Source organism: Schistocerca gregaria, chromosome 8 (genome assembly GCF_023897955.1).
Source record: "Schistocerca gregaria isolate iqSchGreg1 chromosome 8, iqSchGreg1.2, whole genome shotgun sequence".
Taxonomy (NCBI): Eukaryota; Metazoa; Arthropoda; class Insecta; order Orthoptera; family Acrididae; genus Schistocerca; species Schistocerca gregaria.
Window position 1 is genome coordinate 428,097,012 of NC_064927.1, and position 27,118 is coordinate 428,124,129.

Consider the following 27,118-nt stretch of genomic DNA (forward strand, 5'->3'; position numbering starts at 1 on the left):
AACATGCCACGCGGAATTCTACAAAGGCCGAAAGTTCACACGCATTTATCTTTCCAACAGATCACTTCACAAAGGTCAGATTTTCACAATCTGTCCGTAAATTGAACTGCTTTCACGGCAATTCAATCCTGACTCGAGAAACCAGTAACTTCATCATTTTACTCATAATGCAGATGGACACGTCCAACATGACCTGCACGTCGGACAGCTAGCCAGCGACTCCCACTGCCATTCCCTCCAGGGCCTATAACTACGTGCAATGCTCAGGAAATGTTTAACGCTCATGGAATGTTCAAAATGACCAGCCAATCAAAACAATCCTCTCAGTTCTTTCTCGCGCGGAAACTGTCTTACGCCAATCAACACTCACAGAATCACTTACGTCACTTCATCATGCAAATATTAATAAACTGTTAAACAAACGAAATGAAAGCTAATATTGAGATAACTTAAGAAAAATATTACTCTGTGAACGGCTGTTCTGGCTACCTTCTTACAAAACAAAGTACCAGTAGACGTAGATCGTAGCTGAGCGCTCACTGCATTAGCTTTGCTACACCTTGCTTCCAGTTCTTTCACTATGTTGCCATCCTGTGAGAATATGCATCCTGAGTACTTGAAACTGTCCACCTGTTCTAGCTTTGTTTCTCCTATTTGGCACTCAATCCGTTTATATCTCTTTCCCACTGATATTACTTTCGTTTTGGAGATGCTAATCTTCATACCATAGTCCTTACATTTCTGATCTAGTTCTGAAATATTACTTTGCAAACTTTCAATCGAATCTGCCATCACAACTAAGTCATCCGCATATGTGCGACTGCTTACTTTGTGTTCACATATCTTAATCTCACCCAGCCAGTCTATTGTTTTCGACATATGATCCATAAATAATATAAACAACAGTGGCGACAGGTTGCAGCCTTGTCTTAACCGTGAAACTATTCTGAACCATGAACTCTGCTGCCTGACTATCCATGTAAAGACCTTTAATTGCTTGCAAAAGTTTGCCTTCAATTCCATAATTTTGTATAACTGACAATAACTTCCTCCTAGGAACCCGGTCATATGCCTTTCCTAGATCTATAAACCATAGATACAATTCTCTGTTACACTCATAACACTTCTCCATTATTTGCCGTAAGCTGAAGATCTGGTCCTGACAATCTCTAAGAGGCCTACACCCACACTGATTTTCATCCAGTTGGTCCTCAACTAATACTCGCACTTTCCTTTCCACAATACCTGAGAAGATTTTACCCACAACGCTGATTAAAGATATACCTCTGTAGTTGTTACAAACTTTTCTGTTTCCATGTTTAAAGATTGGTGTGATTAATGCTTTTGTCCAGTCTGATGGAACCTGTCCCGACTCCCAGGCCATTTCAATTATCCTGTGTAGCCATTTAAGACCTGCTGTTCCACTGTATTTGATAAGTTCCGACTTAATTTCATCCACCCCAGCTGCTTTATTGCACTCCAATCTATTGACCTTTTTCTCCACTTCCTCAAATGTGATCCTATTTCCATCATCATTCCTATCCCATTCTACCTCGAAATCTGAAACATTGCTGATCGTATTTTCACCTACATTGAGCAACTCCAAAATATTCCCTCCATCTGCCCATAGCAACCTCAGGATTCACCAGCAGTTTTCCTGACCTGTCCAAAATACTTGTCATTTCCTTCTTACCTCCCTTTCGAAGACTGCTAATTACACTCCAGAATGGTTTTCCAGCAGCTTGACCCATAGTCTCCAACCTGTTTACAAAGTCTTCCCAAGATTCTTCTTGGATGCTGTAATTATCTGTTTGGTTTCGTTTCTTTCTACAACATAACTTTCTCTGTCTACCTGAGTTCTAGTATGTAGCCATTTTTGATACGCCATCTTTTTTCTTTTACAGGCTGCCTTGACTGTGTCATTCCACCAAGCTGTTTACTTCATCCTACTTTTACACACTACTGTTCCAAGACATTCTTTAGCCACTTCTAGAACTGTGTCCTTGTACCTTGTCCATTCCTTTTCCAATGACTGTAACTGACTACATTCAACTAACTGATACCTTTCTGAGATATCTGTTGTGTACTTGTGCCTGATTTACTTATCCTGAAGTTTCTCCACTCTTATCCTCCTACATATGGACCTGACCTCCTGCACTTTCGGCCTCACAATCCCAATTTCACTGCAGATTAAATAATGGTCAGTGTCATCAAAGAATCCCCTGAATACACGTGTGTCCCTCACAGCCTTTCTGAATACCTGATCTGTTATTGTATAGTCAATGACAGATCTGGTTCCCCTGCCTTCCCGAGTATACCGGTGAATGTTCTTATGTTTAAAAGAGGAGTTTGTGATTACTAAGCCCATACTGGCACAGAAATCCAAGAGTTGTTTCCCGGTCCTTTTGGCCTCCATATCCTCTCCAAATTTACCCATAACTTTTTCATACCATTCTGTTCGATTTCAAATCCTGGCGTTAAAATCACCCATGAGCAGAACACTGTCCTTGTCCTTTACCCTAACAACTACATCCCTGAGGTCCTCATTAAAACTATCCATCTTATCTTCATCTGTCCCTTCACAATGCGAATATTCTGACACAATCCTAATTTTCTTGCTAGACACTGTCAAATCTAACCACATCTTTCGTTCGTTTACATACCTTTTTGCAACTACGCTGGGTTCCATTTCTTTCCTGATGTAAAGCCCTACACCCCATTGTGCTATTCCTGCTTTGACTCCTGTCAGGTAGACCTTGTATTCTCCCACTTTCTTTTCTTTCTCACCCCTTACCCGAATGTCACTAACAGCTAAAACGTCCAGCGCCATCTTACTCTGCCAGTTCTGCCTTCTTCCCAGAATAGCCCCCATTGATATTAATCGCTCCCCATTTCATTACCATTTGTTTTCCAAGTCGTATCTTAGGAGTCCCTGGTTTGTCAGTTAGAGGTGGGACTCCGTCACCTTCAGTGGGCTGAGGCATTTTGCTCTGATTGTTGCCAGCATCATATTTAAAGTACCAGGGAAGCAGGTTGCTAGCCTTACTTGCCCAGAGTCCTATTGGGTTTTACCCCTAACGGCTGAGGGACTAACCGGTGGATTCGGTAGTCTTTCCCGTATGAGCACAAAGGTGACCACGACTCAGAATATGTTTTTGATGCCCAGCCTTATTCCAAAGTAACTGGTATCCCGACTGTCGGGACCACTTACTTGGCCACTCATACGTTGCCCGTTGTTCATGAACTAGGATATGACTACAGGAACCCACACCATGAACCACAAGAAAAATAATAGTTTGAAAATTGATCAATAGATGGCACTGTATGTATCAGAATACGTAAATGAAGCCAGCCGGAGTAGCCGTCCGGTTCTAGGCACTGCAGTCTAGAACCGAGTGACCGCTATGGTCTCAGGTTCGAATCCTGCCTCGGGCATGAATGTGTGTGACATCCTTAGGTTAGTTAGGTTTAATTAGTTCTAAGTTCTCGGTGACTGATGACCTCAGAAGTTAAGTCGCATTGTGCTCAGAGCCATTTGAACCATTTTTGAACGTAAATGAAAACACCTGTCCTGCGCACGACCCATTGAGGTTGGTATAAACATGCCGGGAAAACTTCTTTTCCTCTTTTCGAGTCTACGGCGTTTGTCATGACTGTCTCAATGCAGGATCGCGCTGTGCTTGTAAAGCTGTATTACACGAATGATGACTGTGCACACGTCGCTCTGCAGAAGTGCCGGACACTTAAGGATTTGAAAAAAGGTATGGGTCGAATGACTGCCGTGGGTCTGGAGAAAATGATTTGGAAATTCGTAAAGACGCGTTCTTTTACAATCCTCCTTTGCTACCCATTCAAACTTACCTATGTGCACGAGTTGCTCCATGTTGACCTGAAAATGTGATAAACTTCTTGGAAATTTGTGGTAAGGACTCATGGGACCAAACAGCTGGGGTGATCGGTTCCTAAGCTTGCGCACTTCTTAATCTAACTTAAACTAACTTACGCTAAGGACGACTCACACACCCGTGCCCGAGGGAGGACTCGAACCTCCGTGACAAGGCGTCCTAGATTGAGCGGCTACCCCGCGCGGCTTTGCTTTAGAATTTCTTGCCTCCTTGGAAGATTTGGTGACAGAAAAAGCCCATTTCCATCTGACACGATATGTCAGTACACAAAATTCTCGAATATGGGCAACGGAAAATCCTCACGCAAATCAACCAGTACCACTTCATCCTGAAATGGTCACTGTGTGGTGCGGATTTACGGCATCATTTATCATAGGGCCGTAGGTTTTTCAAGAGACAGGTGCTTCCGGTTCTGTTACCTGTACCGTCACTGGTAAGCGCTATGAGTGTCTTTTGTGCAACCACGTCATTCCAGCTCTCCAACAACACGGATGTGTGGATGGGGTCATTTTTATGCAAGATGCCGCACCTCAACATATTGCAAATTCAGTTAAGCAGCTGCTAAAGCGCCTTTCCTGAAATACTAGAATTGTCCGCGGCCATTTCCCTACAGCCTGTCCGTCCCGATCATCTGATCTTAAACCGTGTGTCTTCTAGCTGTAAGGCTATCTGAAAGATGTTGTGTTCAGTGTTCCGATTGCTAACTTACCTGCATTGAAGGCACGCACTGCGCATCACGTTCTGAACATGACCCCGGAAACACTTCGATCACTTGTAGAAAATGCTGTTTCTGGGTTTCAACTTGTTGCAGGAAACGGTGGACAGCATATTGAACATGTTTTGCACCAGTCACACGGAAATCAATAATCCGATTTGATTTTGATTCCTGCTTTTTGTGCGGTTTTTGGCCTCAGGAAAATTAAAAACCAATTTTTCCCATCTTATGTGATATGACCTTTCTGTGGCGGATGGGCTTACGTAACTAACAGTATCTTACCTGTACATCCATACACACTGAACAGTACAGTTAGTTTAACGTCAAACGTACACCTTAGCCATTGTTGTATGATTCATTTGTCATTTGTAGTTGATCACTATTAAATTATGATGCATACTGCTCTGTATATTGCTACAATTTGTAACTATTTATTTTTCTTCTTCCATACATTTTCCCCCTTTTTCCGACAATATTCCGATGCTATTTGAATTCAATCTGACCAGTGGTGATTTCTCAGCGGTTTGAAAGTTTAACTTTAATTATAATAACCCTGTATTTAGCAAGTCTCCAGGTTGCTAGAATATGTTAGGCTGTACTTTGAAAGCTGCTTAATTCAGGATGCAACATTGGGTTTACCGTAAACTGGATCAGGTACTTAAATGATTATGTTAACACAAGTATCGTTATAAAAATTGCTTGATTTCTGTTTTCTTTTTTAGGTTTCCGAAGGAAGCGAAGCCCCCAGATATCTTGGAGAGAGCGACCTCGGCCAAGATGCGTGTCTCTCGCACAGAGAGGTGAGCGTTTGTGACACACACAGTGCAGTGTAGTATGCTTTCTTTGCGTGGCACAGTTTACTCCGCAGAATACTCGTAGATACCAAACCATCTGCTGACAAGCGCACGACTAAACATTACGCTATACAAACAATCGCCATGACGCACCTCTCTATCGTAGCGCTAAGGGACATGGATACTTCCAGTAGAAACACAACATACAATATCATTTTCAGGGACTACAATAATATTTTTGAACGTTAAACCTGTTTTAGTTCATCAACCAACAGTACGTGAAAGACAAGTTAGTTGTGTTTAAGAGAAAATGGTCTCAGTCAATATTATCGAATAACTGGAGCAGTATTAGTGATTACTTTCATCTTCTATGTTTGTGGAAAACTTCAGCGTTTGCATTATCTCCTTACATAGCATTAATTGTTTTTTACTGTATTGAGTGACTCGAAAGACACAGTTTAATTTGTGATTGAGGGATGTATTAAAGTGACAATGGTCATGTTATCGTATTTTCATTTACATTTATTTGTTTACATATGTTTGTATGAATCCATGTCAGGCCTGCATATTTTTTTACATCTATCCACGTTACATCAGATCGTCGTATGGGTCTTTTCTTACCTTTCTGAATTCGGATAAAAACTTTCTTGGTCCACCTAACAAATTTTCTGCCTCCTACATGGCTTCCCCCCTCATTCGTTTTAATTTAGTTAAGGTCATATCTACGTATTTCATTACAGTCTTTTCACTGAACCGTTATTTCTTGTTTTCTTATCCTTTACAATACTTCATAACATACATCTTTGCAGTAGTCGCTGATCAGCCCTCAGTTGGTGAGCGATTTTTGCACTAAAAGTTCACGACTCACTGCCGTAGGGAGAAAGTGATAATACACCCTGGACGTAAACTCTCGTTTTCGGAAGGTTATACAGAATACTCTGTATAGTTTACTGTAAGCTTTCCACATCTTTTTCAGACTGTCAATATTCATCCTCGTCTGTCGAGACACTCTTTTGTATCTGTCACGAACACAGAACCGCATCATTATGGCTCAATGACCTCGTTGTTAGATTGCACTGTTTTCTTTTCAATATGCCCGTAACTCATCTTTTAGTCTTAATTGTGTCGATTCTTACTCTACTTTCAAACCAGCTCAATGCGCTCCTTTAGTTAGTTGTTGAATTATATGTCACTTGGGACGAACAGGGTAATACCATGTGCAAAACGAACGTAGTTCAGATATCATTCACTAAAATGAATTCATTCCTTATTTTGCCAGTTTTGGGGTACAATAATCAAAACTTTTAAACATCCGTCACAGTTATGCTAAATTTCCTGGTTAGATTTTTAGCCATCTATTGGCTCGAGAGGCTACTGTCGATAGGGCTCTCACCTGTATTGTACCACTGGTCGTTGTAACGTAACAAGGAGTGCTGTAGCGTCCTGCTAGAGAGTACAACATTGCCGGCTGGACAGATTTAAGAACGCTGCGTGCACAGCCTCGCTACCAGTGTGTTTTGACCGCTTGGTGGCTTCAGATCTAACTAGCCTCGACGACTGAATACCACGACTGCCAAGGGAACATTCCCAAGTGCCAAAATGCGATTTTGATGTAACTTGGTGGGTGTCTAGAGGTGTCAAAATAATACAATACGCATTTGTAGGTTTGTGTCTAGTTTCAATTTTAGGGGGTAAAACACACCCGGACAGGTAATTTGGCATATTAGGTTTGGAACGACTATCATCCAAACGATGGTACACAAAAAAATATATCTCATATATAAGAGGATACGTAATTAACGTTCTTGAAAACTGCATAATTGAATTTTATAACAATTTGAGATTTGGTAAAATATCGCACCACCAAAAATTAATTTTGGAAGATAAAACATTTTTTACAACAGAAATTAAAGAAGGTTTCAGGCGAAATACATCAACGTGTAATAAAGATGATTTCTGAAATACAGTTCTCGGAAAATGAGCTACACGCAATGTGCTATTATAGTTTTTTCAACATACCTAATTGAAATACCTAAGCATTCATAATTACTCCAGTTATTTTTTGAATTATATTTCTTTTATGTCTTAAATTGTTATTTTACGTTTCACATTCATTTTTTTTGTTTCTAGTTTACCATTTAGTATATGTGTATTCTGTCAGTTGAAAATAGAATGCAATTCATTTTGTGATACAAAATCATTACAATAACTATAATCTGTAAATAAGTGCTTCAAACATAACGTTTTCTTACACTATGCCGATAAAATAAACTGCACCACTAACATACAGGACAGAGAATTAAGCTGAATTTAAAATTGTCAGGGGTGACGCTCTGAATACCCTGATTTGTCTCAGGCATATTATAGTAGATTACAATGGTAAGCCGTGACGAAGAGAATTAATTGAGTACTAGTGACTGCAGCTTCATTATATCGTTTCTCAATTGTAAACTGACTTCGTGCTCATTTAACAGAACCAGATCCGAAAATCTTCACACAAGGTTCTTCCCACATCGAAAGCCATGTAGATCTGTCGACTGTCCGTCCCAGCGCCGTCTAGCGGTTTGGGATCACCAGATGAATAAGTTCCTTGTCCTCAGTTATGGTGTTCCATATGTTTCCTTCTCACTGACAGCCCCAAGAATCTAACAATAATACAGATTTTTCTCCCTCACTGTGGAAGAAAATATATTTAAATATCTTTTGGCCTGGTCAGACTTTTGTTTCCAGGTTTAGGTTCGGTCACAACGACATTTGGGGCTTCAGAAATAGATTCTCCAATTCTCGGTCCAAACTCACAGTAAGTTTCTTTTAAATCCATGAAAAGGGAGGTGGCCAATGTGAAGAAAACCGTTTTGAGCAACATATCCATGGGTAAGAAAGTCATTCTTTTGCTGATTATTCATTTATTTTCTCATGGCCACCTCTTCCCTTCCACTCCCCTCCCAGTGATCTGAATGGGAAACTGGTCTCGAATTTGTGACTGTAGTATGTGACCGCAAACTTTCCCGGCTTAAACAACAAGCTTCCACTATCCAGCTGAAAGACAAACAGTACCGATCATCCTGGTACCTAGGGCGCGCGCCATATGCGACAAAGACAGCCTACCATCCGAGCTGCAACACCTGAGGTAAGCCTTTCACCAAAATGGCTATAGTGAAACGCAGATCAACAGGACACTTGAAAGGAAGAAGGAAGCAGTGAGAACCCCAGAAGAAGACGATAAAGAAGATAAACACAAACGACTCTTGTTCCTTCCTTATGTTGGTCCGCTCTCAGCCAAAGTTGCACGTCTTCTGGGCAAATAAATTATCAAAACTGTTCTCCGACCACCACCGAAGACGAGGGATCGCCTAAGTTCTGCCAAAGATGGCTAAATGGTTCAAATGGCTCTGAGCACTATGGGACTTAACATCTGAGGTCATCAGTCTCCTAGAACTTAGAACTACTTAAACCTAACTAACCTAAGGACATCACACACATCCATGCCCGAAGCAGGATTCGAACGTGCGACCGTACCAGCAGCGCTGTTCCAGACTGAAGCGCCTAGAAGCGCCCGGCCACAGCGGCCGGCTTGCCAAAGATGCACTGAACCTTAACACACCAGGAGTATACAGTATACCATGCGAATGCGGTAAACAATACATTGGGCAGATACAGCGCTGTATATATAAACGCTGCATAGGACATATCAGATGTATGCGACTAGGTCACACAGAAAAATCAGCCATAGCAAAACACAACATAAATGAAGAACGTACCTTGAATTTCGAAAACACGAAGGTACTGTGCCGAACAACTGGCTTCTGGGAAAGCGTTATCAAAGAATCCGTAGAAATAAGGATCCACGACAGTCTAGTCAACAGAGATGAGGGATACCAACTCAGAGCAGCGTGGAACCCGGTGACAGCGACAATCCGTCGGGAGCACGCCCGTCGACGTCCTCCGCATGGGACGCAGACAGAATGCTTACACCGAGAACTGAAAGCGGCCGCCGGGGACGACCGCTCTCCCCACCACCGCACGCACGCCGCTGGTCCATCGCAGCTACACGAGGTCTAGTGGAGGGGGGTGACCGCGCATGTAAATAGCCCGCTCTCTGCGAATCTCCGACACTTCGCCAGAAGATGGGTAGTATGACACTTCCCAGAACGTCGCGAGATATCAACGCTACCACCCAGCTGGAGACCCGGGAACCTTCATCAATGGTCTCGAATTGTTTGTCAACGGAGAGATCATCTTGACACTTTTTTCAATTACAGGCCACATTATGTGCCTTTGGCGCAGTGGTTTCCATTGCCTTTTGTATCCTCATGCTGTTCATCACTGCTGATTCCTCCTCATTTTAAGGGCAGTTTCCCATCCCAGTGCAAGAGAGAGCTTTGAATTCCTGCCCACTCCTTCACCCATTTTTCCAAGGCCGTTTTCTGAATGAATAAGAGTGACTTCTTATGCCAGAGGTCATCATCTGCTGTTACTGGTGGTTTTTATTCAAAATTTAAACAGTGGCAGGGTTCGAACTGGGATCGAGGACGTTCTGATTACTAACCAAAGACGCTACTCCTAGACCATACGTGCATAATGAAGTATACGTCCAAAATTAGCTAAACCCATAACCTACACGACTGTCCCCTCTGGCCATCGCCAAATAACTCTTTCCACCGGCACAAGAGAGCTTCTGCCTCAGTCATATCAACCAGTCGTATCACAGGAAATTTCATGCTATCTTTAATCGAGATTTGCTCAGCCAGTAGCATGCAAGGATGTTGTTTCCAGGCCGTAACTCGTTACTTGGATGCCACAGTCTTTCTCTTGTCATACTGTAGGTTCTGTGCCAGATTTGCTACATGTTACACTTTACTTGATATTGTCTGAATATGTGTCACATCAACTCCTATTTAAGGTTCTTTTTCAAATATTGGAAATTCTCAAAGACAGTAACATTTATGAGAAACCCATGAACTATGGCATAAACTCTCGTGGCAAATTGCTCACCTTTTATGAATATTTTGAAATACATTCTAGTGTTTGCTAGTAATACATAAATACTTTCTTGGCTTCATTTGTACATCTTACATTAACATTTGGGAGAATTTTCATCCTCATGCTTCATATATAGTTCATTAAATTCGTTATATTTTATTAAATGCACCTCTTCGTAATTATAACCTATCCCTATATACTATTATTTACCTCCCCTTACGTCATACCCTGCTGTCTTTATAAAATGAATATTTTTTTATTACACAAATTATAATACACCGAAAGCTGCTTCCATCTTTCAGCACTTTGCCATCTTTCACACTTCACAGGAACACTATTTCTTCCGACAGGAAGCAGCACCTACACATTTCCAGCAGAGATCACGTTGCTATTGGCATCAAAAGGTACTGCCCCTTGATAATGCTATCTTATTTCGGTGACTGAGCTCTCTGTGTTCTCTATCTGTCTCTTCACAGGTAAATCATTCAAGGTTTTTACATATAACAGAAACTTATCAATTAGTGACAAGTAATGATATGATAATCCAGTAAAAGAAATAGAGATTCATGTTATTCAAATACTGCAATACTATCATTGGCGGTGTTGTTAGCCATCATTCTATTCATTTTTCATTAAGACTAAGTATTGTACCCAACCCATTTTGGAAATGCACCTGTGTTTGCTATCCGTATGTACTTTTTGTTAGAGTGACTTTGAAAGTTTACTTGACAGTAGAGCTCCCCGTTGTGGAAAGAGTTGTACATTGTGCAATGCCACTGGGCTTGTACGCACGCCAACTCTTTAGCACAGTTCTGTGCCCTCATTTCTCAAAACATAAGGGTTTGGTTCATACATATTGTCAATTTACATTTATGTGTTAAAATACTCATTATTGCATTCGCTGTTGCACACTGTAGATGATGCTTCAATATTTACTTCTTAGGATGTGCATCTGTTGACTGAAAATGCCCTACCTCACCTCTGAAAGACTCTTTTCCACTGCCAAAAACGTTCATTTGGTGTTCAACGTCTTCTGTTTAACTGTTTTCTACATGTTTTCAGTGTTTAATACACAACATTCTGGCTGCATCTTCTTCTCAGTCTCATCTCCCCATACAAACTGGAATGCGCTTTTGAACCATAGGTTCTGCACAGCCCATTTATTTTTCTAACAATCCTTTCAAAGACTTAGAGGGCGGATGATATTTAGATATACAAAAAGGTATCATTCTCAACTTCTTCAATGTTGCTTTGCAGAGTTTGAGGTGGAATTGTGTCTGTTATCTCTTGTAATATGTGTGAATTTATCTACCCCGATTTGATAGTAATTTTTGATCGCCTGAAACTGACCATGGAAGGAAGACCACAAGTGTGAATACAGGTTATCTTCCACAGGATGAGCACTCTCAGATAGCACCAAATGAAGGTAACGAGTCACATTGTCGAAATACTGTGCAGGAACGACATTGACATTTGGTAGAATACTCAACTTCTCAGTATGTCCACATATCTGTGGGAAAGCCTGGAAAACTACATTTATGATCTTAGTGGCTAACCCTCTCCCTCAGGTTTTTTTAAAAATGGTATGGGTTCACACGTTTAGAACAATTATCTAGCACTACAAATACAGGTACAATCCCCTTTTTAATCATGACTGTGAGCTGTAGAGATTGGCTGCGATTTTATCCAAAACTTTCTAAAGAATAAAAAGCTTTCGATGGCGTTGATCCACAGCCATTTAGTACATTTTAAAAGAGTAAACCGCAGTTGGACTGTGTATTATTATATAAATTTTTTTATTACCCAGATTTCGGCTTTTATTGCATTATCTAATACATTGGTAAAAGTTCTATAACCATTACTGATTTATGTATGTTACGGCAGTCCAAAGCAGTTAAACAACCCCAACACGTGTATTTAAGATATAAAGACATGTGTTGGCCTTGTTTACCTGTTTACCTTAACATAGATGACTTAGTAATGGTCTAACGGCTTTCAGCATTATACCTCATATTGTCATAGAAGCCGAAATCTGGAGAGTACAATAAAATAAATCTAATAATACACAATAAAATGACGGTTTACTCTTTTAAAAAGTTTCTCAGGAATGACTGGATAAAGTTCTTCTTTTCGATATACATTAAATAACTCATTTTTTTACGCTTATAACAGTCTTATGACAATCTTCTAACTTTTCTCCAGGTTGTTAAGTATAAGATATGAGGTTCTCCTAGCGCTCCAGGACACCCTTTTACCCCTCCCCCATATATATATATATATATATATATATATATATATATATATATATATATATATATATATATAGGTTGGTCCATTGATCCTGACCGGGCCAAAAATCTCAAAGAAATTACAAAGAACGAAACTTGTCTAGCTTGAAAGGGGAAACCAGATGGCGCTATGGTTGACCCGCTACATCGTGTTGCCATAGGTCAAACGGATATCAGCTGCATCTTTTTAAATAGGAACCATCATTTTTCATTACATATTCGTGTAGTGTCTATTACAGCGCCATCTACCACAAGGCGAAGAAAGTGGTCCAACTAAAACATTCAAATTTCTTTACGTACTACACTCACATGTAATAAAAATGGGGGTTCCTATTTAAAAAACACGAAGTTGATATCCGTTTGACCTATTGCAGCGCCATCTAGCGGCCTAACCATCTGGTTTCCCCCTTCAAGCTAGACGAGTTTCGTCAATCACCTAAAACTTGCACTGCACAGATGTGATGCCTGTTAACTTTTTCCTGCGGGAGGAAAGATGTCTACAAGGACATACCAAGTACCCAAGATGATATGCAACGATGTATTACTGTAGCCTGGTCGGAAATCTTCGCTGAAATGCTAGCACGTGTGCTGCACGCCTTCCATACCAGACTGTAAGCATGTGTTGCCCCAGCCAGTGGTCATTTTCAACACAACCTGTGATGGTCAGTTATCTTGTTAGTTGTATCGTTACTGGTCAGAATCCACACAACTATTGTATGAAATTGTAACCGTCACTTATCTTGTTAATTGTCTCGTTACTGTTCAGAATCCACACAAGTATAGTATGTAGTTGTGTTGCTCTTTAGTATGCGTTTCCACAGGTATTGTACACGTGTCAGAGTGACATATCTTATAAACGACTAACACTAGAATACTGCAACCAACACGACCGAAATTCTAATTTACCCTAATTGTATTTGTTAATCTCAATAAGTATTGTTCCATTTAAAAATGTGCTTTTTATCAGACGAAATCCACATTCTAATTATTATTAGAATCTAACAATACAAGGCCATGACCGCCAATCCATTCGGTGAAAACCTCACGTATAAAATCTGGAAGTCTTATTCGTGTAGAACTGGTGCCCTGATTATGTGTCTCCCAAGTGTTAGCTTGCAGCTGGACAAAAAGGCTAATGCTCTGTGGTCTGTGTATACGTACATTTTCTACCTGCGAGATAATACTAGAGCTTTCTAAAACCCTCAGAGTAATTTTCATTCCCATTTGTTTTAGCTTCTGCAAGAAAAGTAGATTGTTTTTCTTTCTTATGGTATAACCTGAAATAGTCTTGCACCAGTTCCATATACAGGTATTTCTACGCTGAACTAAAACTCTGTGGCAGATCAGGTGTGACAACATGATTCACCTGCCCAAGTTTTCCTAATTTCCTCAAATTCTTTGTTGTATTCTTTGGTCCATGTGCAAACAGCGTTATTATTAGTTAAGTCCAACAACAGTTTTGCATTCAATACTCTTTTTCGTAAATTTGCGATAAAATCAACACAGCAAAGCGACTCTTTATTGCTTCCTATTCTTCTGCTCATGAATGTTTCTAATGGCTTAAATATTCTCAGCATTCGTTCTTATTCCAGAAGCTGAAATAATATGCCCTAGGAATATAATTTCCTTTTTTTTAAACTCTTACGTTTTCACATTCACTCAAATACCACTAAGATGTCTTCCAACATCTGACTGCATCCACGTCAACTTTTTTAATGCACCATCGACGCAAACAGTTATTTTGTTCTGAAAATCTTTACCTCACACTGTGAGAAACACACAAGAAAAGGGTGTGGATATTTTCAGGCTCAATGACACCACCTTGAATTGGTATCCTTGCCCCCTATAGATAAAGACTGTTTATTTCCTGCATACATCAGAAAATGGAACTTGCGAAAAACTGCCCCATTACTGTCGAAAGCTACAGTGTCTGCCGATGCAGTGCGGTGACTTCCACTAAGTACACTTACGTATAAACTAAGGTCATGTGAAGCTAGTCATGCAGTGTTTTCCATGAAATCCGAAATTTCTTGCATTAAAGTTCTTTTCTGACAATTTGTGATGTGATTCTGACAAAACTTATCCTCTTCTCTTCTATGAGAAGAGTAACATTCTTCCCCATTCCTTAACGTCACTGTTTTTTATGGTCACTTATAGTTAAAATGTCACTTATGTGCATAATTATAAAATATATTTACTATTTGTTAGCGCACTGCGAAGTGGTTCTTTGCCATGCTATGCTCCTGGGCTTTTAAGAAAAATCAGATCAGTTGGCCTACCGTATTTTACCTTGTCTGCCCACGTGTTGTCAAGACCTGCATGGTCCCGTTCGGCACGTGGTGCCTTTAGATTTCAGTAGCTGCTTTCCAATGTGAAAAACGTCTTCGACCAACAATGAAGTACGAGTGTGCTTAACTACTGCTACATGCTGTATACAAGCGAGTTGTACGCATCTTTAGGGCGTAGCCCCGTATAGGCGAAAGCTCGCTGTCTTCTCAATGTGAAATCAGTCTCTTACTTGGCATCCCATATCAGCATTCATTGCATCTTGTGGCATTTATGACAACATCGAGTGTCATTAACTTTCACTGAAATGTTAAGTAATTTTGGAATAGACAGAACTCACAGTTTTTCCGCGGCAATTTCACTGTAAACAGTGTTATGTGTTATTCCATTGTGCTATTTATGCCTACTGTTAATTGTAACTGAACATCCAGTCACAAACACTGCTTCACACCTGCTATCATAAATTCCCTATTTTAGATATTTCTTTGTTTACAGTCTCTGAAAATCGTTCCCACCAGCGATGCCACATACAATACCACCACTTGAAAAAGTGAAGCACCTCCATAGCTGGTTGTAACTGGCTGGTAGTACATATGAGGGCTGTTGTTGGAGATATACAACACCAGTCACACCTCACAGTTTTTCGGTAGAACGCTGTCTTGAAAAGATCTCTCTCTCTCTCTCACACACTCTGCAAACGATACCCATGGTAATGGCCTTGTTTAAAAAGGTGCGTTGTAACAGAGAGAACATTATTACACTCTGTAACTATTTTTGAGTAAACATTGACAGTTTTTGTTCCAAAGGATTCACTCTCTGCTTTACTTCTTAACACAGCTCTGTAAACAGCACCCGTGTAAGTTAGTACTGTAGTATTGTGAATCAAGATGACGTCAAATGCAATTTGAAATTAATACAGTTGCTCACCTATGTGACCACACTCACTTCAGCCCTACATGTGAGTCTCTTTCGTAGTAAATCTGAAAGTATTAACCCACTCCAACGTTTGTGAACTTTCACGTTGACCATTGCCACCCAGTTCTATTAATGAAATATATGATAAAAATGGCTGCACTCATAACCAGCACGGATATTCACTTTGGCTGTTACACCGGACTCTTCGTGCCAGCAGAAGCAAAAGGGAGCTGCTGTCTCGACTGCTTCAGTTGCTCACAGCATAGGAATTATTGTGATATTTTTTAATGTAGAGTTTTGCGTATCCCTTGGCAAGTGAGGACGCTGTTTCCAGGTGGGTGTCACGTCATAACTCGTCAGCTAGAGCCCAACGTAGTTCTCTGCCCACACTGTAGAACTTGCCCCACATTGAGCTAAATTATGATTTACTCGTACGAACGTAACGTAAGCGTTACAAACTGCCAAGTGTTATTTGCTCTTTGAGGGCCTCACTTTATGCTTTGTGCTTTCGATTACAGTTTTTTATAGTTCCCTGCTAGAATAAAAAATATTAAATTACTGCCATTTTGTTCAGTAATTATTTATATATTTAAATATACCCAGTCGAATCTAGGGAGTCTCTGGTTTGTCATTTAGAGGTGGGACTCCGTCACCTCCAAAGGTACGAGGCATTTTGCTCTGACTGTTGTCAGCACCATATTTAAAGTACCAGGGAAGCACGTGGCTAGCCTTACTTGCCCCGAGTCCCATTGAGTTTTACCCCCAACAGCTGAGGGACTAACCGGTGGGTTTGGTAGTCTTTGCCGTATGAGCCCAAAGGAAGTTTTAGCTGTTAGTGACATTCGGGTAAGGGGTGAGAAAGAAGAGGAAGTGGGAGAATACAAGGTCTACCTATCAGGACTCAAAGCAGGAATAGTACAATGGGGTGTAGGGCTTTGCATCGTGAAAGAAATGGAGCCCAGCGTAGTTGCAATAAGGTATGTAAACGAACGACTGATGTGGATAGATTTGACAGTGTCTAGAAAGAAAATTAGGATTGTGTCAGTATATTCGCATTGTGAAGGGTCAGATCAAGATAAGATGGATAGTTTTTATGAGGCACTCAGTGATGTAGTTGTTAGGGTAAAGGACAAGGAGAGTGTTATGCTCATGGGTGATTTTAACGCCAGGATTGGAATTCGAACAAAAGGGTTTGAAAAGGTTATGGGTAAATTTGGAGAGGGTATGGAGGCCAACAGGAACGGGAAACAACTCTTGGATTTCTGTGTCAGTAATCACAAAATCCTTTTTTAAACATAAGAACATTCACCGGTATACTTGGGAAGGCAGGGGAACCAGATCTGTCATTGACTATATAATAACAGATCAGGAATTCAGGAAGGCTGTGAGGGACACACGAGTATTCAGGGGATTCTTTGATGACACTGATCATTATTTAATCTGCAGTGAAATTGGGATTGTGAGCCGAAAGTGCAAGAGGTCAGGTCCATATGTAGGAGGATAAGAGTGGAGAAACTACAGGATAAGGAAATCAGGCACAAGTACATAACAGCGATCTCAGAAAGGTACCAGTTAGTTGAATGTAGTGAATTACAGTCATTGGAGAAGGAATGGACAAGGTACAGGGACGCAGTACTGGAAGTGGCTAAAGATTGTCTTGGAACAGTAGTGTGTAAAAGTAGGATGAAGCAAAGAGCTTGGTGGAATGACACAGTCAAGGCAGCCTGTAAAATGAAAAAGAAGGCCTATCAAAAATGGCTACATACTAGAACTCAGGTAGACAGAGAAAGTTATGTTGAAGAAAGAAACAAAGCCACACAGATAATTGCAGCATCCAAGAAGAAATCTTGGGAAGACTTTGGAAACAGGTTGGAGACTATGGGTCAAGCTGCTGGGAACCATTCTGGAGTGTAATTAGCAGTCTTCGAAAGGGAGGTAAGAAGGAAATGACAAGTATTTTGGACAGGTCAGGAAAACTGTTGGTGAATCCTGTGGTTCCTTCGGGAAGATGGAGGGAATATTTTGGAGTTGCTCAATGTGGGTGGAGTTGCTGCAATAAAGCAGCTGGGGTGGATGAAATAAGTCGGAACTCATCAAATACAGTGGAACTTCAGGTCTTAAATGGCTACACAGGATAATTGAATTGGCCTGGGTGTCGGGACAGGTTACATCAGACTGGAAGCAGTAATCACACCAATTTTTAAACATGGAAACAGAAAATTTTGTAACAATTACAGAGGTATCTCTTTAATCAGCGTTGTGGGTAAAATCTTCTCAGGTATCGTTGAAAGGAAAGTGCGAGTATTAGTTACGGACCAATTGGATGAAAATCAGAGATGATGGATAGGAGGCAAACTTTTGCAAGCAATTAAAGGTCTTTACATGGATAGTCAGGCAGCAGTTATAGTTGACGGTAAATTGAGTTGATGGTTCAGAGTAGTTTCAGGGGTCAGACAAGGCTGCAACCTGTCTCCACTATTCTTCATATTATTTATGGATCATATGTTGAAAACAAGAGATTGGCTGGGTGAGATTAAGATATGTGAACACAAAATAAGCAGTCTTGGATATGCGGATGACTTAGTTGTGATGGCAGATTCGATTGAAAGTTTGCAAAGTAATATTTCAGAGCTAGATCAGAAATGTAAGGACTATGGTATGAAGATTAGCATCTCCAAACGAAAGTAATGTCAGTGGGAAAGAAATATAAACGGATTGAATGCCAAATAGGACGAACAAAGTTAGAACAGGTGGACGGTTTCAAGTATTTAGGATGCATTTTCTCACAGGATGGCAACATAGTGAAAGAATTGGAAGCGAGGTGTAGCAAAGCTAATGCAGTGAGCGCTCAGCTACGATCTACTCTCTTCTGCAAGAAGGAAGTAAGTACCAATACTAAGTTACCTGTGCACCGTTCAATCTTTCGACCAACTTTATTGTATGGGAGCGAAAGCTGAGTGGATTCAGGTTACCTTATCAACAAGGTTGAGGTTACGGATATGGAAGTAGCTAGGATGATTGCAGGTACTAGTAGATGGGAACAATGGCAGGAGGGTGTCCACAATGAGGAAATCAAAGAAAAAGTGGGAATGAACTCTATAGATGTAGCAGTCAGGGCGGTCATTCTTAGATGTTGGGGTCATGTTACACGCATGGGAGAAGCAAGGTTACCGAAGAGACTCATGGGTTCAGCAGTAGAGGGTAGGAGGAGTCGGGGCAGACCAAGGAGAAGCTACCTGGATTCGGTTAAGAATGATTTTGAAAGAATTGGTTTAACATCTACGTCTACATCTACATCCATACTCCGCAAGCCACCTGACGGTGTGTGGCGGAGGGTACCCTGAGTACCTCTATCGGTTCTCCCTTCTATTCCAGTCTCGTATTGTACGTGGAAAGAAGGATTGTCGGTATGCTTCTGTGTGGGCCCTAATCTCTCTGATTTTATCCTCATGGTCTCTTCGCGAGATATACGTAGGAGAGAGCAATATACTGCTTGACTCTTCAGTGAAGGTATGTTTCGGAACTTTAACAAAAGCCCTTACCGAGCTACTGAGCGTCTCTCCTGCAGAGTCTTCCACTGGAGTTTATCTATCATCTCCGTAACGCTTTCGCGATTACTAAATGATCCTGTAACGAAGCGCGCTGCTCTCCGTTGGATCTTCTCTATCTCCTCCATCAACCCCATCTGGTGCGGATCCCACACTGCTGAGCAGTATTTAAGCAGTGGGCGAACAAGCGTACTGTAACCTACTTCCTTTGTTGTCGGATTGCATTTCCTTAGGATTCTTCCAATGAATCTCAGTCTGGCATCTGCTTTACCGACGATCAACTTTATATGATCTTTCCATTTTAAATCACTCCTAATGCCTACTCCCATATAATTTATGGAATTAACTGCTTCCAGTTGCTGAGCTGGTATTTTGTAGCTAAATGATAAGGGACCTATTTTTCTATGTATTCGCATCACATTACACTTGTCTACATTGAGATTCAATTGCCATTCCGTGCACCTTTCGTCAATTCGCTGCAGATCCTCCTGCCTTTCAGTACAATTTTCCATTGTTGCAACCTCAAGATACACCACAGCATCGTCTGCAAAAAGCCTCAGTGAACTTCCGATGTCATCCACAAGGTCATTTATGTATATTGTGAATAGCAACGGTCCTATGACACTACCCTGCGGCACACCTGAAATCACTCTTACTTCGGAAGACTTCTCTCCATTGAGAATGACATGCTGCGTTCTGTTATCTAGGAACTCCTCAATCCAATCACACAATTGATCTGATAGTCAGGATGCTCTTACTCTGTTCATTAAACGACTGTGGGGAACTGTGAACCCGTGTCTAAGGCCCTCTGAGTCTCGTGGACGAATAGCGGGAGCTGGGTTTCACACGACCGCCTTTTTCGAAACTCATGCTGATTCCTACAGAGTAGATTTCTTGTCTCCAGAAAAGACATTATACTCGAACATAATACGTGTTCCAAAATTCTACAACTGATCGACGTTAGAGATATAGGTCTATAGTTCCGCATATCTATTCGACGTCCCTTCTTGAAAACGGGGATGACCTGTGCCCTTTTCCAATCCTTTGGAACGCTTCGCTCTTCTAGAGACCTACGGTACACCGCTGCAAGAAGGGGGGCAAGTTCCTTCGCGTACTCTGTGTAAAATCGAACTGGTATCCCATCAGGACCAGCGGCCTTTCCCCTTTTGAGCGATTTTATTTGTTTCTCTATCCATCTGTCGTCTATTTCGATATCTACCATTTTGTCAACTGTGCGACAATCTAGAGAAGGAAGCACAGTGCAGTCTTCCTCTGTGAAACAGCTTTGAAAGAAGACATTTAGTATTTCGGCCTTTAGTCTGTCATCCTCTGTTTCAGTACTATTTTGGTCACAGAGTGTCTGGACATTTTGTTTTGATCCACCTACCGCTTTGACATAGGACCAAAATTTCTTACGATTTTCTGCCAAGTCGGTACATAGAACTTTACTTTCGAATTCATTGAAAGCCTCTCGCATAGCCCTCCTCACACTTCATTTCGCTTGGCGTAATTTTTGTTTGTCTGCAAGGCTTTGGCTATGTTTATGTTTGCTGTGAAGTTCCCTTTGCTTCCGCAGCAATTTTCTAACTCGGTTGTTGTACCACGGTGGCTCTTTTCCATCTCTTACGATCTTGCTTGGCACATACTCATGTAACGCATATTGTACGATGGTTTTGAACTTTGTCTACTGATCCTCAACACTATCTGTACTTGAGACAAAACTTTTGTGTTGAGCCGTCAGGTACTGTGTAATTCTGGTTTTTGTCACTTTTGCTAAACAGAAAAATCTTCCTACCTTTTTTAATATTTCTATTTACGGCTGAAATCATCGATGCAGTAACCGCTTTATAATCGCTGATTCCCTGTTCTGCATTAACTGATTCAAATAGTTCTGGTCTGTTTGTCACCAGAAGGTCTAATATGTTATCGCCACGAGTCTGTTCTCTGTTTAGCTGCTCAAGGTAGTTTTCAGATAAAGCACTTAAAAATATTTCACTGGATTCTTTGTCCCTGCCACCCGTTATGAACGTTTGAGTCTCCCAGTCTATATCCGTCAAATTAAAATCTCCACCCAGAACTATAAGATGGTGGGGAAATCTACTCGAGATATTTTCCAAATTATTCTTCAGGTGCTGAGCCGCAACAGCTGCTGAGCCCGGGGGCCTATAGAGACATCCAATTACCATGTCTGAGCCTGCTTTAACCGTGACCTTCACCCAAATCATTTCACAATTCGAATCTCCGTCAATTTCCTTCGATACTATTGCACTTCTTATCGCTACAAACACGCCTCCCCCTTTACTGTCCAGCCTGTCTCTGCGGTATCCATTCCAATCTGAGTTTAGGATTTCATTACTGTTTACATGTGGTTTCAGCCAACTTTCTGTCCCTAGTACTATATGGGCGTTGTGACCGTTTATTAATGACAGCAGTTCCGGGACCTTTCTATAGACGCTCCTGCAGTTTACTATTAGCACATTAATATTGTTATTCGCTGTTTCATTTTGCCTACTCCTGCCTTGCCGCGGCTCAGGAGGCGTCTTGTCGGGCCTAGCGAGGGAATTCTCTAACCTAAAAAACCCACATGTGCACTCCACACGTACTCCGCTACCCTTGTAGCCGCTTCCGGCGTGTAGTGCACGCCTGACCTATTCAGGGGGACCCTACACTTCTCCACCCGATAGCGGAGGTCGAGAAATTTGCACCCCAGCTCTCCGCAGAATCGTCTGAGCCTCTGGTTTAAGCCTTCCACTCGGCTCCAAACCAGAGGGCCGCGATCGGTTCTGGGAACGATACTACAAATAGTTAGCTCTGATTCCACCCCGCGAGCGAGGCTTTCTGCCTTCACCAACTCCGCCAACCGCCTGTACGAACTGAGGATGACCTCTGAACCCAGACGGCAGGAGTCATTGGTGCCGACATGAGCAACAAATTGCAGTCGGGTGCACCCAGTGCTCTCTATCGCCTCCGGTAGGGCCTCCTCCACATCTCGGATGAGACCCCCCGGCAAGCAGACAGAGTGAACACTGGCCTTCTTCCCCGACCCTTCCGCTGTTTCCCTAAGGGGCTCCATCACCCGCCTAACGTTGGAGCTCCCAATAACTAATAAACCCCTCCCCCCGTGTGCCTGCTCGGACCTTGCTGAAGGAGCGGCCACATGTCCACCCACAGGCAGAGCGGGTGATGCCACACGGCCAGCCTGCATGTAACACCTGGGGTGTACCTTGCGACGCACCAGACTCCCCACTGCCGCTACACTCCGAGGCAGCAGCCTGAAGACGGCTCACCGCGGCCATCAACACGCTTAGCTATTCGCGAAGAGTGGCCAGCTCCTCCTGCGTCCGTACACAGCAGTCACACATCCTATCCATCCTAAGGAATCAATTTACTGAAGAGACTTAATCAACTTTTAACTAGACAGCTAATTCACTAAAGGCGGCTGATTATTGACTAAACTGTGATTGATAACCACTTCTTGTAGAAAACAATGAAAATAGCACTACCTGTCTCTGGACTGTATTCAAAACAAACACTAGCACTACTGGCACTATGGCTGACTAAAGGGACTCTCTCTGACTGTATTCAAAACAAACACGAAATCTATGGAACACTATTAATAGCACTAGACAATTAAAGCTTCCTAAAAGCAAAAACACACCGAAGAAGAAGTGACAAGTAAGAAAAATATAGTTAATACTTAAATTAAGGTAGCACAGCACAGCAGACGTGAAGCAGACGGCGGATACCGATGTTAGCACTGAATAGGGGATCATGGAGGAATTTTATAAGGGGGGGCTATGCTCCAGACTGAACGCTGAAAGGCATAATCAGTCTTAAATGATGATGATGATTAAATATGCCCATAAATGTGCTTAATATATTATGCTATATTTTGATTGTGTTTTCATATTGTCGTTTATTAACCGTTCTTTTCATGAATACTATTGGTTATTATGGATTTGTAAGTATTTATTCAGAAACCTCAAATTGTTTTGCATTTATGGTTTGGCTATGGTAAGCACGCTCTCCATGGACAGGGTAGGCTGGTAAAGCCGCCAGTAAAACACCTCCGCCCCCCCCCCCCCCCCAAAAAAAAAGAAAAACGGATTGTTTTATTTGTCTCAAAGCCAGGGTTGCTTCCAACAAACCTATTTAAACTGTAAACGCTACAAAAGTTTGTTTGCATCAGGCTTAATAACTAATTAAGTCCTCCACTGGCACAAAAAGAACTTATAAGACGTCCATAATGCTCTATATTTACCATAAGCAACGGTCGTGTCACCAAGTCCTGACGTGCACACTATCCGATAAGTAGCTGTAGCTTTGCGATTTTTTAGAGTCGTAAAGTGTCCGCACACAATAACCACAACATCTGAAAAACCCTCATAAGAAGCGGAAATGGACAGAACGTACACAATAATAGAAATATGAAAGCAGACAACTTGAGGTTATTCATGAAGCATGATTAGTAGAGCTTAGCCATAAATGCAAAAAGGGATCTTGCGGAACTTTGAATAAATATTCATACGTCCGTAACAAATGGTAATGTTAAATAAACAACCATTAACATTTAACGCCATAGAACAGGCAGTAATATATTCCGATATCAAAACACTATCAGAATAGCACATAACGTAGTGTGCACATGTACGGTACGTGTATATGTACAAACACTCCCTAAACCAAATGGTAGGAATTAAACTTTTTTTTTAGATACGGGGCTTTTTAAAAGAGGGAACCGATTTCAAACATTTCTTGCTCCCAAACACAATTTCAACGTTCCTGCAAAGACAAAAGTTCAAATATTAAAGCGGTGGTTCATTTCCTGCCTCAAACGAAGCACCTGACAACTCGTTATCGAATTCACAGCTTCCACATTGCGTCGTCGCAGACTTTCAAGAGTTTCATGCGTAGTGGGGGTGGGAGGGGGGGGGGGGGCGATAAAAAAGCGATCTTTTACGTAGCCCCGCAGATAGAAGTCATGAAGTGTGAGGTCTGGATACCTGGAAGACCACCGGCGATGACGTTCATCTTCCGCTCCTCCTCTTCCAGTCCCACGTCCTGGAATGGTGGCATTCAGGTGACGTCGGACGTGGTTAGAGAATTTCTCTAAGCACCCGTAGTGTTTTTATGGAGCCATTGTATCACCTAAACGGAAGAGAAACCCCACATGTACAAAAGGCGCCGGCTTTCTCAAAATTTTAAATTACCAGCACTGCTGAGTATCAATTTTATTTGAAAATTTCCCATGGAGACTTTAATTTAAGATTTTGACAGCCACATGGGGAGTCGTGTTCCACATGCGGCGAGCTCGGTGTAAAAATCGAGAATCCATCTCTGACTGATACTGCTAAAAGGACAGCAAAAACTAAGTTAACAGTGCATAAGGGGCATTCTGAAAAAGCCCTTGGGAAATTACAAGTAGTTAAAGAGACAACAAACAGATTTCACCTTCGAAGGCCTCTCGTTTGATTTTATCAGAATCTGCAGTTCCATATGGCTCTAAGCACTATGGGACTTAACATCTGAGGTCATCTGTCTCCTAGACTTAGAACTATGTAAACCTAACTAACCTAAGGACAGTACACAAAAGATTCAAATGGCTCCGAGCACTATGGGACTTAACTTATGGGGTCATCAGTTCCTAGAACTCAGAACTACTTAAACCTAATTAACCTAAGGGATCACACACATCCATGCCCGAGGCAGGATTCGAACCTGCGACAGTAGCAGCAGCGCAGTTCCAGACTGAAGCATCTAGAACCGCTGGGCCACACCTGCATTTCCCTCGGATATCAATACAAGATGTGATGTACTTGCGTAAACTTCGAGTAAACCTTTCATGTGCGTTACTTACTGTCGTGGAGGAAGAGCACGAAACATATTTGACTAAGGGTTCTCCAACAAATGTTCCAGTTACTAATTTAATTGGTACTAGTCCTGTAGCTAGATGTGGTAATTCATTTAAAATTAGTTCTAAATCTGCAACTACTATTGCCCACTTGGTATATTTTTCTGTGCAATAGGTATGAAAGAATCTGTGTAACTCTTTCGTAACCCTCCCTGCAGGATTTGATTCTGGATGGTATTTTGATATGTTTAATTACTTCCCAAATAAGAAACTGTGAAGTCTGCTCATTTCGTTTTCATTATATATATGAAAACGTTGGATCTTCACTTGTTTTCTGATTCTTGTAAGAACCCAGTTATGGTGAGATTTTGTTTAATGCTTGTGGTACAGGGAAGATTCACTTTCTTCAGCCATTACTTTCCAATAAGAGGCCACTTATCTTCCATATTGCAGAGATGTCAGCGTGATGAAAAGAATAATTTTAAAGGACAATACGATATATTTGCTAATTAAAATAGAGTCCAGCAAAAAGACGAATTTTGAAGTGAAAACACAAAAGAAAAGAAGAGATGCTAAATGTTAAAAATCGTTGGTCCAAGTTCTGCCAAAATAACTAGTTCCGTTGAAACTCAAGGAAGGGCTACCCAAAGAAAAAACAAACAGCAGTCTCATGTAACACAGTTCACGCAGTTGTGCTATTGGCGATAGTCTTGGTGTTGTTAAAGTTAGGCCATTCACTGATGCAGCAAAAGGGCACACATTCCCACTGGCTGAATCATCTCTAAGTAAACCAAGCTCAGTAAGTCAGGCTTGTCAAGACCATGTGCCGATAAATGATGAGAAAATGCATAAGCAAAGGGGCGTTATGCCGTTCTACCAAAAGAAGAAATCATCTACAAGTTCTGCTCTGACATGCACAATTGGCTAACGTGTGGGGAAGAATAAACATGTAGAGTATATTGCTAAAGAGAATGGAAAAATAAGAACGGTTTGTTTGATTTTTGTATCTTCTAGGAACAGTGTATGAGTTAAGTAACGACTGATATTTATTACGAAATATTGAGTAAGCTCACTTGTACACTACATAAATTTTATGGTAATGCCAAGAAAATGTTTGAAGGTTTCATTGGTATTCTTCCCATTACATTCATTTTAACGAAAAATGAGACAGCTGCACGGAATTTCAGCATAACTTTAAGACCTAGACGGTTTATTTTGTATCTCCTGAAACGTTTACCTTGTGGGACATGTGGGATTTCTCGATATTCCAATTCAGTTGTTGTGGCAGTAGCTTGTCCGCGGAAAACGGTTCGGACGTGAAGTTTACCGATCTGACTGAAGGGTACCAGCTCCAACACGTGAAGTGTCAACTGTCAAGCTGCGAGCATTCCAGGGAAACTGCGATGCGTCAGGAGCAAACTACTTCTCTAAGCGTCACATCACTGCGAGCAGCAAAGCCCATTACGGGCTGTGCTGCATATTACAGTGTAGTGACATACCAGGAACACGACGTCATGTCCATCCTCGTGCCGAGATAAAGAGTTGTGAAATTATTCTACATTTCAAAGAACTCACCTGAAGGCACCTAGCGTTCTACAGCGTGGGACAGCGGACTCAATCCCATTTTCTTTTCTAGGTGTAAGAGGCCACAACCAAGCGACTCTGTGCGTGCCAGGAACGAGCTTCATGCTGAGATGTAACAGATGTATGTGCAGACAGTCCGGCAGGAGCGCAGTTTGCACCACATTCAACTGTGTCGAGAGAGTGATGGAAGGTAAGTGTAAGCAAAAGCCTGTCCGTACAGGTTAAAATAGCAATGATTTCCTGCAAACA

General features: G+C 41.5%; 1 protein-coding gene across 3 annotated transcripts in view; it reads left to right on the forward strand.

Moving 5' to 3' along the window:
- Window positions 1-27,118, forward strand: part of LOC126284338 (uncharacterized) — a 285,882-nt gene that overhangs the window by 104,613 nt on the left and 154,151 nt on the right. For all 3 annotated transcript variants that reach the window (XM_049983188.1, XM_049983187.1, XM_049983190.1), the window contains exons 8-9: window positions 5,343-5,420; window positions 26,922-27,059. In XM_049983188.1, the coding sequence (XP_049839145.1) occupies window positions 5,343-5,420; window positions 26,922-27,059 (216 nt within the window). The remainder of the gene's footprint in view (window positions 1-5,342; window positions 5,421-26,921; window positions 27,060-27,118) is intronic.